General features: G+C 44.9%; 2 protein-coding genes and 1 pseudogene across 2 annotated transcripts; 1 reads left to right on the plus strand and 2 right to left on the minus strand.

Annotated features, from left to right (window-relative positions):
* Window positions 1–2,155: 2,155 nt before the first annotated feature.
* LOC147977236 (uncharacterized) lies at window positions 2,156–11,806 on the minus strand (annotated as a pseudogene).
* On the plus strand, window positions 7,648–8,318 carry LOC147977237 (uncharacterized). Its single transcript, XM_087519930.1, has 2 exons — window positions 7,648–7,668; window positions 7,759–8,318. The coding sequence occupies exons 1-2, from the start codon at window positions 7,648–7,650 to the stop codon at window positions 8,212–8,214; spliced, it is 477 nt and encodes a 158-aa protein (XP_087376056.1). The 3' UTR covers window positions 8,215–8,318.
* Window positions 9,453–10,807, minus strand: LOC125554988 (uncharacterized). Its single transcript, XM_048718322.2, has 3 exons — window positions 10,727–10,807; window positions 10,300–10,449; window positions 9,453–10,037 (listed from the first exon to the last, which is right to left on the minus strand). The coding sequence occupies exons 1-3, from the start codon at window positions 10,799–10,801 to the stop codon at window positions 9,453–9,455; spliced, it is 810 nt and encodes a 269-aa protein (XP_048574279.2). The 5' UTR covers window positions 10,802–10,807.
* Window positions 11,807–15,874: the final 4,068 nt, after the last annotated feature.

A 15,874-nucleotide genomic window follows, 5' to 3' on the forward strand; every position in this document is an offset into this window, starting at 1 on the left:
TGTATATTAAGGGGGACCGACCGTAATATTGTAGCAACATAAAATTCCTTATGTTGTACAATATTATATAAAGTGCGATATTGTAAGGCTAGGGGCGTTTCCCCGCATCTTCCCAAAATCTAGTCGTGTTATCATTGCCAACGATGAACTTTACCTCTGAAAAAAGGAGACTTTCATCCTCATCCACCCTTTCCAGAATGGCGAGTCGTTAGGCTTAGTGGTAAGGGCCAAAGTCTTAGATTGGAGATACTTATTACGCAAGATTTATATCCACATACCCTCAGTCTTAGTAAATAGTCTGAATAACTATTTGGAGAGGAGGAATTTATTCTTAACTTATAAGTTCTCGATCCCTAACCTGCATTGGTCTTTGGGTCTGCAAATAATATCCCATCTGGCCAATCTGTATTTCGTCTTAACCTCGTCACATTGCAAGAAGAATCGAGATCGATTGAAGTCTAATCTTTTTCGCACCCCTACCGGTACTTCAAAGAAAGAAAGGAGAACATCGGCAGACTCGTCAGCATCGAGTTTATCAGCACTAGTCGACATCCATAAGACATAAGCTTGCCCTTCCAACAGCTTAGCCTTTTTTTGGATCTATCTTCAATGCACTTCCACTCCTTATTTGTTAACCGGCGATGGTGAAGCGGGATCCCTAGGTAACTAAACGGTAGTGAACCCATTTCACAACCGAATATTTTTTATATGCATCTTGTTCCTCTTTGGCTCTCCCAAAACTGAACAATTCGCTTTTGTTAAAATTAATTTGGAGTCCCGACAATTGTTCAAATAAGCAAAGCACTAGCTTTATATTTCGAACTTTTGCAATATCATGTTCCATGAAAATAATTATGTCATCGGCATATTGTAGTATGGACACTCCCCTATCCACCAGATGTGGAACTAATCCGTCTACTTGGCCATTTTCTTTAGCCTGACCGATAAGGACTGTAAACATATCCGCCACTACGTTAAACAGAACAGGAGACATCGAGTTTCCCTGTCTTAATCCCTTATGTGTCTGAAAATAATGACTTGTGTGTCATTCACCTTAATCCCAACACTACCTTTCTGAATAAAGGAATCCACTTGTTTCCTCCAGGCTTCATTGAACCCCTTCATACGTAAAACTTGTTGGAGGAAGGGCCATTTGACCTTGTCATACGCTTTCTTGAAATCCACTTTGAAAATAACCCCATCTAGTTTCTTCGAATGGATTTCGTGAAGAGTTTCATGTAGGACCACAAACCTTTCTAGGATGTGTCTCCCAGGCATGAACGCCGTCTGACTTGGTTGGACAATCGAATGGGCAATCCGCGTCAACCTATTCGTACCAACCTTAATAAAAAAATTGAAGCTCACATTGAGTAGACTTATCGGCATGAACTACTCAATGCGTACGGCCTCCTTCTTCTTTGGCAACAACGTAATTGTTCCAAAGTTTAGGTGGAATAGCTGTAAATGAAAGATTAGTCAGCTTACTCTCAAAAGAAGAACATTTAATGTTTTCAATATGTTACTATGTAGCTTCTGTAATTGGTGGCTTATGTTTACTGATTCTTTTGCTAACATGTGAAATGGCAGACCCCGTTGATCAAGAGAAGGTGATTCCCGCTTATAGCAGGATAAAGTATCGCAAATATAAATGAGTTGGACCTGGGTGATCTGTAGTTTTGCACAGACATGCCCAGAATCGACGAGCGGAAGGACAAAAATCATGTATGACCTCAGTTATACACAACTTTGGAATGCCGACCACAAGGTTTCCCGAAGTCAGTCACATTCTGGTAACAAAACGGCAAAAGAATTTGAATGAAGTACAAGATGAAATTCTCTACAGCCTCGCGGTCAACCTCATTTACATTGCTGTAGCTACTTCAGCAGTGTCACACAAATTTGTAAGGCAAGTTATTACCACAGGGTTTCCTAAGAAAAAGTGAAGAATTTGAGTGATGCTCCCAGCAGGTGAACAAATCAGCATACAAAAGGCAAGTACTGAAAAGAAAAGGATGCATCCAGACCGCAGTACACACAATATAGCTACACTGCAAGGTCCAGATCAATCGAGTATCCTCAGGCTATTAGTACATAAAAATTTAAATAACTACTGGGCGCACCACATGCAGAATCATCACTGCAATAGCAGCGAGCGTTATGAGACGATGTAGTACATTATTAATATCTCCACGGTTGAGGAGGATCCATGTGTGAGTCGCTCCTTGACCTGACGCCTGCAAGCTTCATTCACCTGGGATCTCGTCGGGTCAGTGGCATCGCATTTCTCACATGGGTGTACACCATACATCTCGATTCTCTTCAATCCCACAGCTCGCTCCATGACTAGCCTTATGTAGTTTGTCACCTTGTCTTCCTCCTCGAACCCGGACATCATCAGCGACTTCAAGTTCAGGTGATTCAAATTCTTGGATGGGTCCCACATCACATTGGTCTTCTCGGCACTGTCCTCGACCGTTCTGAGACAAGCATGCCGTTTTTGAGACAACTTCATGCATGGATGATCGACATAGAATGTAAACAATACATGGTACAACTAAACTGGCAACCAACCCATGCATGCAGGAAACCATATATATAGCAACAATTGCAGTTAAACACCTTTGCCATTTAAAATTTTGCAACAAGATCAATACTACCATTTAGGTAAGTTTAGGACCCTACAAAACTTTTGACAGAATGTGCTTGAACTAAATCCTGCATAAAAGTAACACACATGAATATGCTTCCAGGATTCCTATGAAATCATAGTCCCCTCTACAAAATTCAGTGGAGCAACGAAACCTCCGCTTGCACTGCACCATCATGCATATGCAATCCATGTGTTCCCTAGCTAAATATAATTACCTACTTCTAACAGAGTTTGATGAGTAACTGAAAATCAGATCAATTTCCTGGCATATCTTGTTAATGTTGAATATTCCGGAAGCATGTCATACTAGAAGTGAGTTATATATATCCAGGCCAAGATGTGGATTAAATTTAAAGAAGGTAAAGTAACCACCATACGTTGAAAGTCTGTAGCGCAGGTGCAGCTTCAAGGATAAACAGGGTCCAGCTCAGATCACACTCAGGAAAGATAGCGAAAAACTCCACATCCATCAGGTTTCTGAACATAGCAGTGAGGTGCTTTGGATGTTCCGGCTTAATCCAAATCTGCAGCAAATACACAAATAGACAGCTAACATTTAGCAGAGAAGAAGAAGAATGCACGATATTTAGAAGCATGGGAAACTCGTGCAATGAATAGAAATTAACTAACCATTTGGCAGCAAAAATTAAAAGAGAGTTTAGACAGGTTGGTGGCACTCCTTGACATGCACTCGCTCAGCAAGAATGGTGCCTGCCACGTCATGGCATGAGAGCTGAAGGTCACATCGCGAAGCTCTGGAACGTAGCCGAAGCTCACCGGGGGGTTCCCCCTGTACCATGATTCGCACCACACTTTCCTGAGCTCGGGGACAGAGACAAGCTCGACCCGCGTGCAAACAAAGCGGAACAAGTCGAGCACCTGGAGCCCAGAGCACGGCGTGTCGATCTTGACCGTGGACGTGGAGTGCTCCTTAACCAGTGTGCAGAATCTAAGGGTGAGGTGCTTGAGGTTATCGCAAGCCCTAATGATTTCGGCCACATCGGTGTCTCGGAACATGAGTTGCGTGAGAGTTAGCACGGTGAGCCAGCGGAACGCAACTGGGCAGTCACGGGAGAAGGACATGAACTCCTTCGCGGACTGCGCACGCACCCCGCCAGCTTCATCCGCGCATGTCGAGCGTATGTAAAATTCAAGACATTCAGTCTCACCGCGGGTGACAACGTCCTCGACGGCGCGGCCTATGGATATCAGGTGAGGGTCCGACTCAGGGAGAGTAAATAGCATAAAACTACTAGTTTACAGGTTAGGGTTCTAAAAAAACTACCACTTTTTAATTTTTCTCAGAAAGCTACCAAACGCGCGGTCCGCTGTTTCAAAAAACCCAAACCCGCGGTGACTAGCGATTTAACCGTTTTTCTGACGGATTGGGCCCACATGCCAGGCCACCTGGCCACGCGCGCTCACGGCGCGGCCGTTGACGGCCGTTAGCCGACGCGGTCCGGTCGGAACCAAAGTAGGCGGTCGGGCCAGACACTCTCTCGCTCCCCCTCCTCTCCACCTCCTCTCCCCCGCAGTGACCTAGGTGGGCGATGGCGGCGGCGCAGCCAAATGTCGTCGGCGGCGAGCTATTGAGCCAAGGCGGCACCGGCCAGGAGGTCGGTGGACAGTCAGAGGTGGACAAATGGCTAGGCAGCTCGAGCTTCCCGGCGCAGCGATCGCAGCAGCCATCACCGCCCGCGGCTCCTGTGGATCCGCTGAGCTCAGATCCGGAAGTCCGCGCGGCCAGGGCAGTGGCAAAGCGCATCCACGCTGATCCAGCAGGCGGCCACCATTAGGCGTCGTCCTTTGGTGGAGTGAGGTAAACACTGTTTGTTCTTAGCATGCTACTGTATTTTTGGGTGCTTTTTAGTTCAAATTAGAACTAGAGATAGTAATTGTTTGTTCTTGGCATGCTACTGTATTTTATTGGTTAAGTCAGTGTAGAAGAAAGTGCATTTGGTTAGTTCATTTGGTCAGTGCATTCACTGTAATTAGAAGAAAGTTCAGTAATGTTCAGTGACTTAAAAAACGGTTGTTTGTCAATTTAATCCTACAGCTTAGATGAAGAGATTTGGGACTTGAGGCTACATTTCCAAGGAATAGATAATATGGAGAAAAAGTATTCAGTTTCCTCAGATATCAGTTATCTGACCATATTAGCATTGGTTGAGTTGGAGGGCTATGGCATGGATGCATTTCTGACATATGTAAAGGAAGAGGGAAAGGGGCTGGAGGGTGTGGAGTCCCTGGATAGTGAGGAGGCATTAGAGGAAATGCTTGACTTATTTGTTGATAATAAGGTACTGAACATCAGTGTCAGAAAAACTACTGATCCAAGCCCAGCATATGAGGAACAGATCCCCATTGATCATGATGGTGATCCTGTTGTTTACAGAGTTTCACAAGAAGGTGTTCTGTACCCTGCCTCTAACGCTAGTTTGCCAGCTTTAACCCCTGATGAGCCCTACATGAACACACAGCAAAGCAGCAATTTTAACAAAGGGAAAACAGTTGTGGAAGAAGAAGATGTGGAAGAAGAAGATGTAGAAGAAGAAGATGTAGAAGAAGAAGCAGATGAAGAAGAAGAAGATGTACCAGAGGAAGAAGATGAAGTTGAAGATGACAAATCATCTTCAGATTTTGAGTTCTTTAGGGGTGATTACAGAGGGGAGAAAATTTCTTACAAAGCTTGGTGTAGGGGTGAAGATGAGGCTGGCACTGATACTGCAGAGCACTTTTGTGCAGCAAACTCAGAACCTTCTGAGTTTTGGGAGGAAGAACCAGTTGTTTCTGAAGATGAAGTAGTAGAGGATCCTGCTGTAACTACAAAAGCAGCCAAAAAGCTTAAGCCAGTTAGAAAACCTGGCCCAACTAGCAAGTCTCACAGTGAGCCTGAGCACAGCAAGTTTGAAGATTATGTCTCTGAAGCTGATGAGTACTGTTTTCCAGGTGATTTTGGCATAAGTGATGAAGATGATGCACCAAGGCTGCCATCTGGAAGGAAGAGTAGGAAGAAGCAGAAGAAGCAGATGATATGGTATGATCCATCAAGGCCTGATGCACATGAGCAGTTTGCAATGCATTTGTGCTTTGAAAATGTAGTTGAGTTCAGAGAAGCAATTAGAAATTTTCATGTGAGGACTCTTAGGAATTTTGAGTATCACAGAAATGAACCAACTAGGGTTATTGCTTGGTGCTCTGACAGAAAACATGGTTGTAAGTTTTACATAGTTGCCTCCAAGATAGCTCATGAGGCAACTTTCAGTATCAAGAAGATGAACCTGGATCACACTTGTGGAGCAAGTGGAGAGAACACAAAGGTGATAGCCAATTGGGTTGCTAAGGTTTGTGAGGATACAGTCAGATCCAACCCTGGAGCTGGTGTTGAAACAATTATGTCATACACAAAGAAGAAGTTTGGTGTGCATGTGCCTAAAAGCTTGGCATATAGGGCAAGGAAGCAAGCAGTTGAGGTTGTGTAAGGAGATCACAAACTCCAGTATCACAGAATAAGGGACTACCTGCAGTGTGTGCTAGATACTAACCCTGGCAGTAGGTGCATAGTAACAACACATGAGGACCCACTTAACCCAGCTTCTACCCCAAGGTTTCACTATATGTTTTACTGCTTGTTTGCATGCAAGGAGGGTTTTCTGAATGGATGCAGGCCATTTATAGGTAAGTATTCAGAAATTTATATGCTTTTTAAACATTGATGTACTTAGGCACTCATGTTATCATGTTAGCAGGTCTGGATGGTTGCTTCATCAAGCTAAGCACTGGTCAGCAGATATTGGCAGCTACAGGGAGGGATGGCAACAATAACATCTTCCCAATAGCTTTTGGTGTTGTTGATAAGGAAGAGACAGACAGTTGGACATGGTTTCTTACACAGTTGAGAACAGTCATTGGAACTGGCAATAAGTTTGGCAAATACACAATTATGTCTGACAGGCAGAAGGTATTGTTCTGAACCTAGTCTTTACATTTGCCTTTACATTTGCCATGAGTAAAAATGTTATTTAGTAGATGAGTAACACTTAAGATTACCTTACATTGAACAGGGATTGTTGAATGCAATAGATGATGTATTCCCTGACTCTCCATAAAGGTTTTGTCTTAGACATATTTATGCCAATTTCCAATGTGCTGGTTTCAGAGGAGAGGAACTTAAGAAACATGTAGATCAGGCTGCCTATTCCTTTACCAAACATGGACATGATTTAGGCATGGATAATTTGAAAAAAGAAAGTTTAGAAGCTTGGCAGTGGTTGTCACAGATACCATAGCATACCTGGGCTAGGTATAAAATGGACACTGTGTACAAAACAGACCTGGTAGTAAACAACCTTAGTGAGGTTTTCAATAGAATGATATTGGATGTTAGGAACAAGCCAATCAGGACTATGTTAGAGGGCATAAGAACAAAGCTGATGATTAAGTTTCAGAAGATCAGAGAGAAGATAGAGACATGCAGATGGGAAATCACACCTACTTATTCAGAGATTTTAGAAGAGGGGAAGAAGTGGGCTAAATATTGTGAAGCATACATGGCAGGGCCAGGGATATGGCAGGTCACAAGTAGCTCTGAAAACACATATTGTGTTAATTTGAACAATGAGACATGTGACTGTAGGAGGTGGGACATGACAGCTATCCCCTGCAGTCATGCCATTGCTGCAATGCATAAAGTGAAGATACACCCTGAAGACTATGTTTCTGCTTTTTTCAAGAAACCCATGTATTGTGAAACATATAAGCACATAATATTCCCTGTGCCAGGTCCTGACCATTGGCCTCATACACCTGGTGATGATATTTCTCCCCCTGTGTTTAGAGAAAAGAAAGGTAAAAAACAAACTGCCAGGAGGAAAGGCCTGTTTGATGTGCCAGCTAAAAAGGATACTTCTAGGATTGGTACAGTGACATGCAGCAACTGCAAGAAGCAAGGGCATAGGATCAACAATTGTGGTGTCCCTTTGAAACCTAAGTTCCAGATGAGGCTGAACAAGCACCAGGTATGTCCATTCATTCCATTGTTACATTCATTGCATTGTTACATTCATTTCATTTGTAGGAAAATAGTTCTAACTAATATTGTTGTGTAGGAAAATAGAGCAAACTACTTTGAGGCTGGTTCTTCAATGGCTGCAACTGCACAAAGGCCACCAAGGGTACCTGCTGCCTCTGCACCTGCACCAACTCCTCCTCCAACAACAACTGAGTCAACACAGACATCTTCTAGGTCAAGGAAGAGGGAAGCACCAGCTACAACAGCAGCACCACCACCTCTCAAGAAGAGCAGGACCAACACTTCTTCTGCAACAGTAGTACCACCTCCCAAGAAGAAGAACACAACTATTTCTGGCAATGGATCAAGGTCTTCTCCAGCAAAGAACACCAGGTCATCAAGGTCTTCTCCAGCAAAGAACACCAGGTCATCAAGGTCTTCTCCAGCAAAGAACACCAGGTCAGCTGCTGCCAATAGAGCTGGCACTGGATCAAAGAGGGTCAGGAAGCCATCTAATAGGCTGAAAGATTACTTTTATGCAAGTGGTAACTAGCTGAAGTTGTTGAACTCCAAGTGCTTGATACTGTTTGATTTGGTTTGTAATAACATTGCCTCACTAAGTACTTGATACTGCACTGTTTGATTTGGTTTGTAATATGGTACTGTATGTGGATTCTGCACTTGTTTGCAACTTCATTTCATCTGTAACTTTTATCTATATGTGGATTCAACACTTGATATACACCTTACAGATAGAAAGATAGTCTCATAGATAGAAAGATAGATCTCTAGAAACATACATAGATAGATCTCTAGATAGATATATAGTCTCATAGATTACATAGATAGATAGTCTCATAGATTACATAGATAGATAGTCTCATAGATTACATAGATAGATAGTCTCATAGATTACATCAAAATCTCACAAAAACTACCAAAACTCTCTCTCATAGATTACAGATAAAAAGATAGATAGCTAGATCAGTCATAGCGCTCAAAGAAACGGATCCACTTGGCCCTAGTTGCTGGATGAGGAGCCATGACTACCCTAATCCTTGCCCACCTAATTATCTCCATGAATGATCTTCCCCTGCCTCCAGTGAAAACCAGCTCTAGTTCTTCATCATTGCACTTATCCAGTACCTTGTTGGCGAGTCGGCGGTTGAACTCCTCTTGCTGCTCATCCTGGGCCGCCTCTAGGGCCCTCTGCCTGCGCCTCTCCCTCCTCCTCCTCTGTGCAGCTGCTGCTGTCCTAACCTCCACAGCCTCCCCCTCTTCCTCTATGACATCTCCCATGTCAGGATCCATCTGTAGGGTTTCTTTTGGGTGGCGGCTGGTGGAGTGACTGCGAAAGGGTGGGGGTGGGGAGGGGTTTATATTGACAGATGGATGGGGTTGGGTTTAGTAGGCCTAGGGTTGCATTTGGTCAGAGAATAGTGGGCCACCAAGCCCAATTAACCACAGAAATAATATATGTAGGCTAACAAATAACATATAAAAGATAGAAGATCAAGTTGAACACTTAATAGCATACAAGATCCATTTCCACAACTTAGTAGCATAAGAGATCCATTTTCCACTACATAATAGCATAGGAGATCCATTACAACACTTAATAGTATAGGTGATCCATTACAACTTAACAACATAGTAAATAAGGTTCTTACACTAGGTTAAACTTCACATTCCTCCAAAATGTACACCCATAATCACTTGCAGTCATGCCAAGCCACATCCTTATATAAAGGCCTTTGGATGTACTTACTTCACCAACATATCAAAGCCACTTCAAGAATCAAGGATGGCCTTGATTTGCTCTATCTTCTCCTTGCTGCCATACCCTTCTTTCAGCAGCTCGGCAACAACAAGCTCAAGCTTTGCCTTCTCCTTCTTAAGAACATCTCTGTCAACTTGAACATCCTTCATAGCCTTCCTGGTGTTCTTGATGATATCAGCTTGGCTCTGCAAAATGCACCTCTGCTCTTTTGCAAGTTTGAGCTTTTCCATCTGCACCTCCAACATAGCTTTCTCCTCTAGCTCCTTCTTCTTTTTCTCAAGTTCTTCCTCCTCCACTTGTTTCTGGTGCACCTTCTTGTCCACCCTACCATCTTGCCAATCAAACATCTTGGATACATCTTGGACAAGCTTGGTGTACTCAATGCAAAGCTTGTCATTTTCAGCCCTAAGCTTGGCCAACTCCCTTTCATGTTCACTCTTAAGCCTGGCCAACTCCTTCTCAAACTTCTCCTTGTCCTGTACCCTTCCAAAGTTCTGCTCATGGAACATCTCCAATAGCTTGCACAAACATCTCTGAAGAACAGTTGGCCAAGGCCCATCAACCCACTCTACAACACCACAATTCACACCATTTTCCTGCATTTATAAATGTGATAAGTTATTACAAATGGACTAGGAGCTTATTTCAGTTCCATGATTAACTTGTATATACTTGATAATTTCTAACAATGAATAACATAAATGAGATATGATAAGTTATTATAATGCCATGATTAAGTTTCCAAAGTAACAAAAATACATAGCAGAAAAATGTTTATTGGCATCATATCAAACAAAGTGCTGCATCATATCAATCATCAGTGACCATACATAGCAGAAAAGTTTATTGCCATCTAACCTGGACTGGGCAGCCATAGAAACGCCTTCCTGTTAAAGGCCCTTCAAAAGCAACACGCTTAATAGGCCTCATTTGATGCAGAATGCACTTGGGATGAGCAAGCTCAAGTTGGCCACAGAAAAGGGGCTCCACAGTGGTGTCTGGTTCCTCCTGCAACCAAAATAACCAGCAAACACTAGTTTCAATCTGCACTCAACACCAGAATATACTTGCACGCTTCATTAAACATGAACACTAAAAAAATCCCCAACTCAGCATGAACCCTAACACTGTACTGAGATGAACCCTAGCTTACATCAATCCTACAATCAAACCCCAACCTCACTATTGAACAAGAATCCTACACCACCAACACTACACTTAGCAAGATCCATGGCGGATAGGCCTACTAGCACCTAACCCTAACCCTAGATGGCAAAGAACTTACCATAAGTCCCATGTCCATGCTGACGACCTCGCAGTCCTCCTCCGAGCTAGTTTCCTCGTCGTTCCAGGAAGGCATGGTGGCAAGGAGGTCAACGGCGAGCCACCTCAAAGACGGCGAGCGGCGGCGAGCTCGTACTGGAGCAGGGGAGTGAGAGCAGGGGAGTGAGCGAGCAGGAAGAGAGTGAGTGAGCAGGAGCGACCGACCGAGGGGGTTTATTTACCCCCGTTCCGACCGGGCCGCATCGGCTAACGGCCGTCAACTGCCGCGTCGTGAGCGCGTGTGGCCAGGTGGCCTGGCATGTGGGCCCAATCCGTCAGAAAAACGGTTAAATCGCTAGTCACCGCGGGTTTGGGTTTTTTGAAACAGCGGACCGCGCGTTTGGTAGCTTTCTGAGAAAAATTAAAAAGTGATAGTTTTTTGGAACCCTAACCTGTAAACTAGTAGTTTTATGCTATTTACTCACTCAGGGAAGAAGTCGAGGAGGAGGGTCTTGATGGCGCGCTTGCACTCGGCCGGAGCCGGAGGAGACAGCAATCTGCACATCGCGGCCGTGAACGCCTCCATGGTCGCGACTGGATCAGTCGCTCCGCCGAAGTGGCGGACGTCGAGGTGCAGGCGCGAGAGCCGGTGGGGGAGGTGCTGCCACCGCGTGGAGACTGCACCGGCGCGGACCGCGTCGCGCAGGTCGAGGCGCTCGAGGATTCCGAGGAGGATGTCGTCGGTGAGCGCGCTGATTCTATCCTCGTCTGGGTCGTCGATGTTGAGCTTGTTCGGCGGCGGCGGCGGCGGCGACGGGATTCGGAGGCCGGTTGAAACCTTGGTTAGAAGCAGAACCAATCGCTTGTATGCGGCCCGGAGCCGTAGGGACGGCCTCCTGCTCCGTGGCCGCGTCTCCTCCGGCGCTCCGCTCCCCACGTCCATCGTCCCGCCCGTGGATCTGGACGGTACGGGGGAAGCCACCTCCGTCGCGCCGCCAGGTCGGTGCGTCTGACTCTCCCTCCTAGATTCCGCTCCGGCCGGCCGGGGCGCTGCCGCTAGTCGCCCTTTGATCCGCCTCCGTCGCGCGGCCAGGTCTAACATCTGACAAATATTTTGTTGTTTGTGGGCAGAGAAATATGTGGATCTGAAAATAGCAGACAATATATAGCAGCCGGTGCATGCAGTCTTGGGCTCTTGGATAAGCAAGCACGAAGGATTTTGCATGTCCACTCCTCCTTATGCGCTCGAGTTCTGAAAGACTTTTACTCCTACAAAACAGCAGCATAACGAATGCAACATGCCCGGATATAGGGGATTTTCCATTTTCCGAAGCATCCTTGGCCCCCGACCTGCTCGTGCGGGTGCAATCAGTAGGATGTTAGATATAATCTTGATGTTTTCTGTATCTGTATGTTTATTTTCCGCATGAGTTAGAGTCATGTAGGGCCAATGTATTGTTTTTCTGTGAGAGAATTTTCGATCTATTCATCTTCAATCATGATAGTACAACGAACATAAAAAATCATAAAAATTTCATCTAGATTCGTAGGCTGACATGTAAGTATTGAGAAGTTGCCGAAATGCCGCGCTGATGCGGACGATGACGATGTGTCGTGTGTGATGCGCGGTACTGCATGCGAGCTGCGCAAAGATGATTGAACCGAGTGATTCGGTCAAGGAAGTTAGTACGTGAAGATAGCATGCAGCTAAATTAGAGGAGCGCGCGGCCACACATGCTCAGGACGTGAGCAATTAGTTAGCTCGTGGCCGATCGTGAGTAATACTTGGGCTTCTGAGGCTCCCACTGATAAGCAGGCTCCTCAAGCTCTCACTGATAGAGCTCTGACTCAGGTGCAGGCTCAGAGGGAAGTAAATTGCACAAAATCATCATTTTGAAGGTTAAGTTTGCAGAACACACTACACTACATTTTTGTTGCAGAAAACACCATGTCTAACGTAATCTTTTTACAAAAAACCACTGATCGACGGATTTGGCTTTGTTGAACGCGTTTATGACAAGTGGGTTCCTATTTTTGCTTACGTGGCACAACTTTTCATGTCAAATGGGTTTTTATCTATATTTACAAACTAGTCCCAACAATTTTATGTAGAAACCCCTTAATCAAAAATTGAAAATGCAATTAGCCCCCCCCCCCCCCCCCCCCCCCCCCCCCCCCGTGTGCACAAAACAGGTAGCACTGTGCCCATGGTTGGCTCACGCGAGCAGAGTAGGTCTCATGGGTCTCGTCGCCGGTGAGAGGGCGCGCCATCGGGATATGGGAGGAAAGCGCCCGCGGTGCAGCAAGCCGTGGAGGCTTAGGGCATCGCCTAGAACGCAACCACCTCGAGCTCCTCGGCCGGCCAACTGAGCTCGTTGAGGATGGCCTGCGAAGGAAGCGACAATGGCGGCCTGCGGATGGAGCACAAGCGACGGCCTGCGGAGGAAGCACGGGCGGTGGCCTGCAGAGGAAACAGAGGGAGCGGCGGTGGCCTGTAGATCCGGCGTCGGGCGAGGATGGCGGTGGCCTGTGGAGGAGCGGCGGCGGCCTATGGATGGAGCAGTGGCGGCGGTGGCCTGCAGATGGAGCAGCGGTGGCGAGCTAGTGGGACTCTGGGAGCCTGCAAAGGGAGCTGCGACGGTCTGCAGATCTGGTGCTGGGCGACGGCGGCGGCGGCCTGCGGAGGGAGCAGCGGCAGCGCCGAGCTAGTGGACAGGCTTGCGAGATGCAGAGAGTGGATTGGGATTGGGGGAGGGTCTGTTTATTTAGGGAAGGGAGAGGGTCTGGTTGGCATGGGGGGAAGAAAGTTGAGGGCTTTTTTTCTTTAAACCCAAACGGCAATGCTAGGTACGCAAAAAAGGGACCCACGTGTCATAAACACGTTCAACAGAGCTAAATCCGTCGATTAGTGGTTTTTGCAAAAAGATTACGCTAGACATGGTGTCTTCTGCAACAAAAATGTAGCGTAGTGTTTTCTGCAAACCTAGTGATGTCTACTATACAACCTTCTTCTTGTAGACTCGTGTTGGGCCTCCAAACGCAAAGTTTTCTAGGACAGTAGCAAATTTCCCTCAAGTGGATGACTTAAGGATTATCAATCCGTGGAAGACGTAGGATGAAGATGGTCTCTCTCAAACAACCATGCAACCAAATAACAAAAAGTCTCTTGTGTCCCCAACACACCCAATACAATGATGTAAATTGTATGGGTGCACTAGTTCGGTGAAGAGATGGTGATAAAAGTGCAATATGGATAGTATATATATGTTTTTGTAATCTAAAAATATATAAACAGCAAGGTAGCAAGTGGTAGAAGTGAGCGAAAACGGTATTGCAATGTTTGAAAACAAGGCCTGGGGTTCATACACTACTAGGGAAAACCCTAGCAGTAGCGCTGGTTTTGTGCTCACTAGTAACGCGGGTAGGCGCGCTACTAATAAGGCGCTACAGCTATTGCTTAGCAGTAACGCGTGCCCACACGCGCTACTGCTAGGACAAATAGCTGCAGCGTTTCTTCACTCCCACGCTACTGCTAATGTAACTACTGGCAGCGTGTTTTCTCTCCATCGCTACTAGTATTCTTTTTTATTTTTTTATTTTTAGTGTATTTATACACCATCATACAAATATTGGTACAATACCAGTCATGAGGTTTACATCATTATGTCCATAACAGTGTATCAAATGAAGGTGGATTAGGTTCAAGTGGAGGCAATATGTGGTGCATGTCAAAAGTATACTACTAATCCAAACTTGATCAGTTTGGACTAGTAGTACTTTCGATGTGCACCACATGTTGCCTCCACTTGAATCTAATGCGCCAGCACAAGCTATTTAATCATCATCATAGTCATTACCACCAACAGTATTTATTTAATCACCACTAACACTAGCTAATAATAATCATCATAGTCATTACCACCAACACTAGCTATTTTATCATTATAGTAATAGTGTAGCACATCATCATCCTCAAACTCATTTCTAGCTAGCTAATCACTCCTGCTGCTCTATCTTAGGTAAAATAACATAAAACATGTGTAGCTCTCCTCCTTGATCATGTTGGAGCATGCAGATGAACATGTCTCCTAATCGTGGGTAGCGCATCTGTTTGCTGCCCCCTAGTACTTCTCTGCGCTTCTCTATCACATATTTGGTCCAGTCTTGCACTATTAAGCATCAGTCGCTAATCTTGAATGCGCTAAAGTAATTTGTAGGATATCTTGGCCATAAGCTAATAATACTCATGGTACCTTTAGTCTCGATCCCATAAGGCACAACATTCATCGGGAGTCCCTGTTGAAGAACATCGTATGGTAACATACTTAGCAATGAAGTTTAGCTTCAAAAATAATGTATGGAAAAGATGCACCGAGGAATAGTAAAAATCTTACCATCCTTCCTAAATAGATGTGACTGTAGTTCATTACGAACACTATTGGTCGCACGTTTTCAGTACTAACATTTCTAAATGCAGGAAGAAAATTTGTCTTGACAGTATCAAGATCCTCAAGTCATGAAACATAATGACTTAGCTCCTCGCAGTTTAGTTCAGCCTCGGGACAGCAGTAGGCCCTGTCTACCAAGCGCTGGACATGTTTGCTTGCACCGAAATAAGCTGACAATACAAAATAGTTGTCAACTATTTTTGAATAAACAATATCAAAGACATAAATATGGTTGAGAAACTTACATAATGGTATAGCTGGAGGCGTCTGCACATCGACCCAGATGTCGGTATTACCTTCAATATCATCTTCCGGACGAATATCAAAGGTGATAACCATATCAGGCTCAAATGCATAAGTCTTGCATAGTGCTCGCCATGTTTTGCATCCAAAATAGGTGTAGTCGTCTGAATTGTATAATTTTGCATGGAAAATATAACCATGCTCGGTCTTCAAGTAAACTTTCTTTTCCTCCATAGTACGACTGAAACCTATCTTATCCAATACAAAAACTCTTACATGGCAGGGGATACGCTAGTAGAATAGTAAAAAAGACTTGTCATGCTTAATGTCATGCTTAAATTATAAGTTGAAGCAAATGTCATGCTTAATTACAAAAAAAGACTTGTCGTTGTGACTTACTGTATCCACTTCGAAGTTCTCGTCCAGCTTGATGCTGAAGCGCCTATCATCATCTAGGAAGATTCCGTCGCACAGGCCGC

The sequence above is a fragment of the Triticum urartu genome, chromosome 4A (genome assembly GCF_056163025.1).
Source record: "Triticum urartu cultivar PI428250 chromosome 4A, HENAU_Tu73, whole genome shotgun sequence".
NCBI lineage: Eukaryota > Viridiplantae > Streptophyta > Magnoliopsida > Poales > Poaceae > Triticum > Triticum urartu.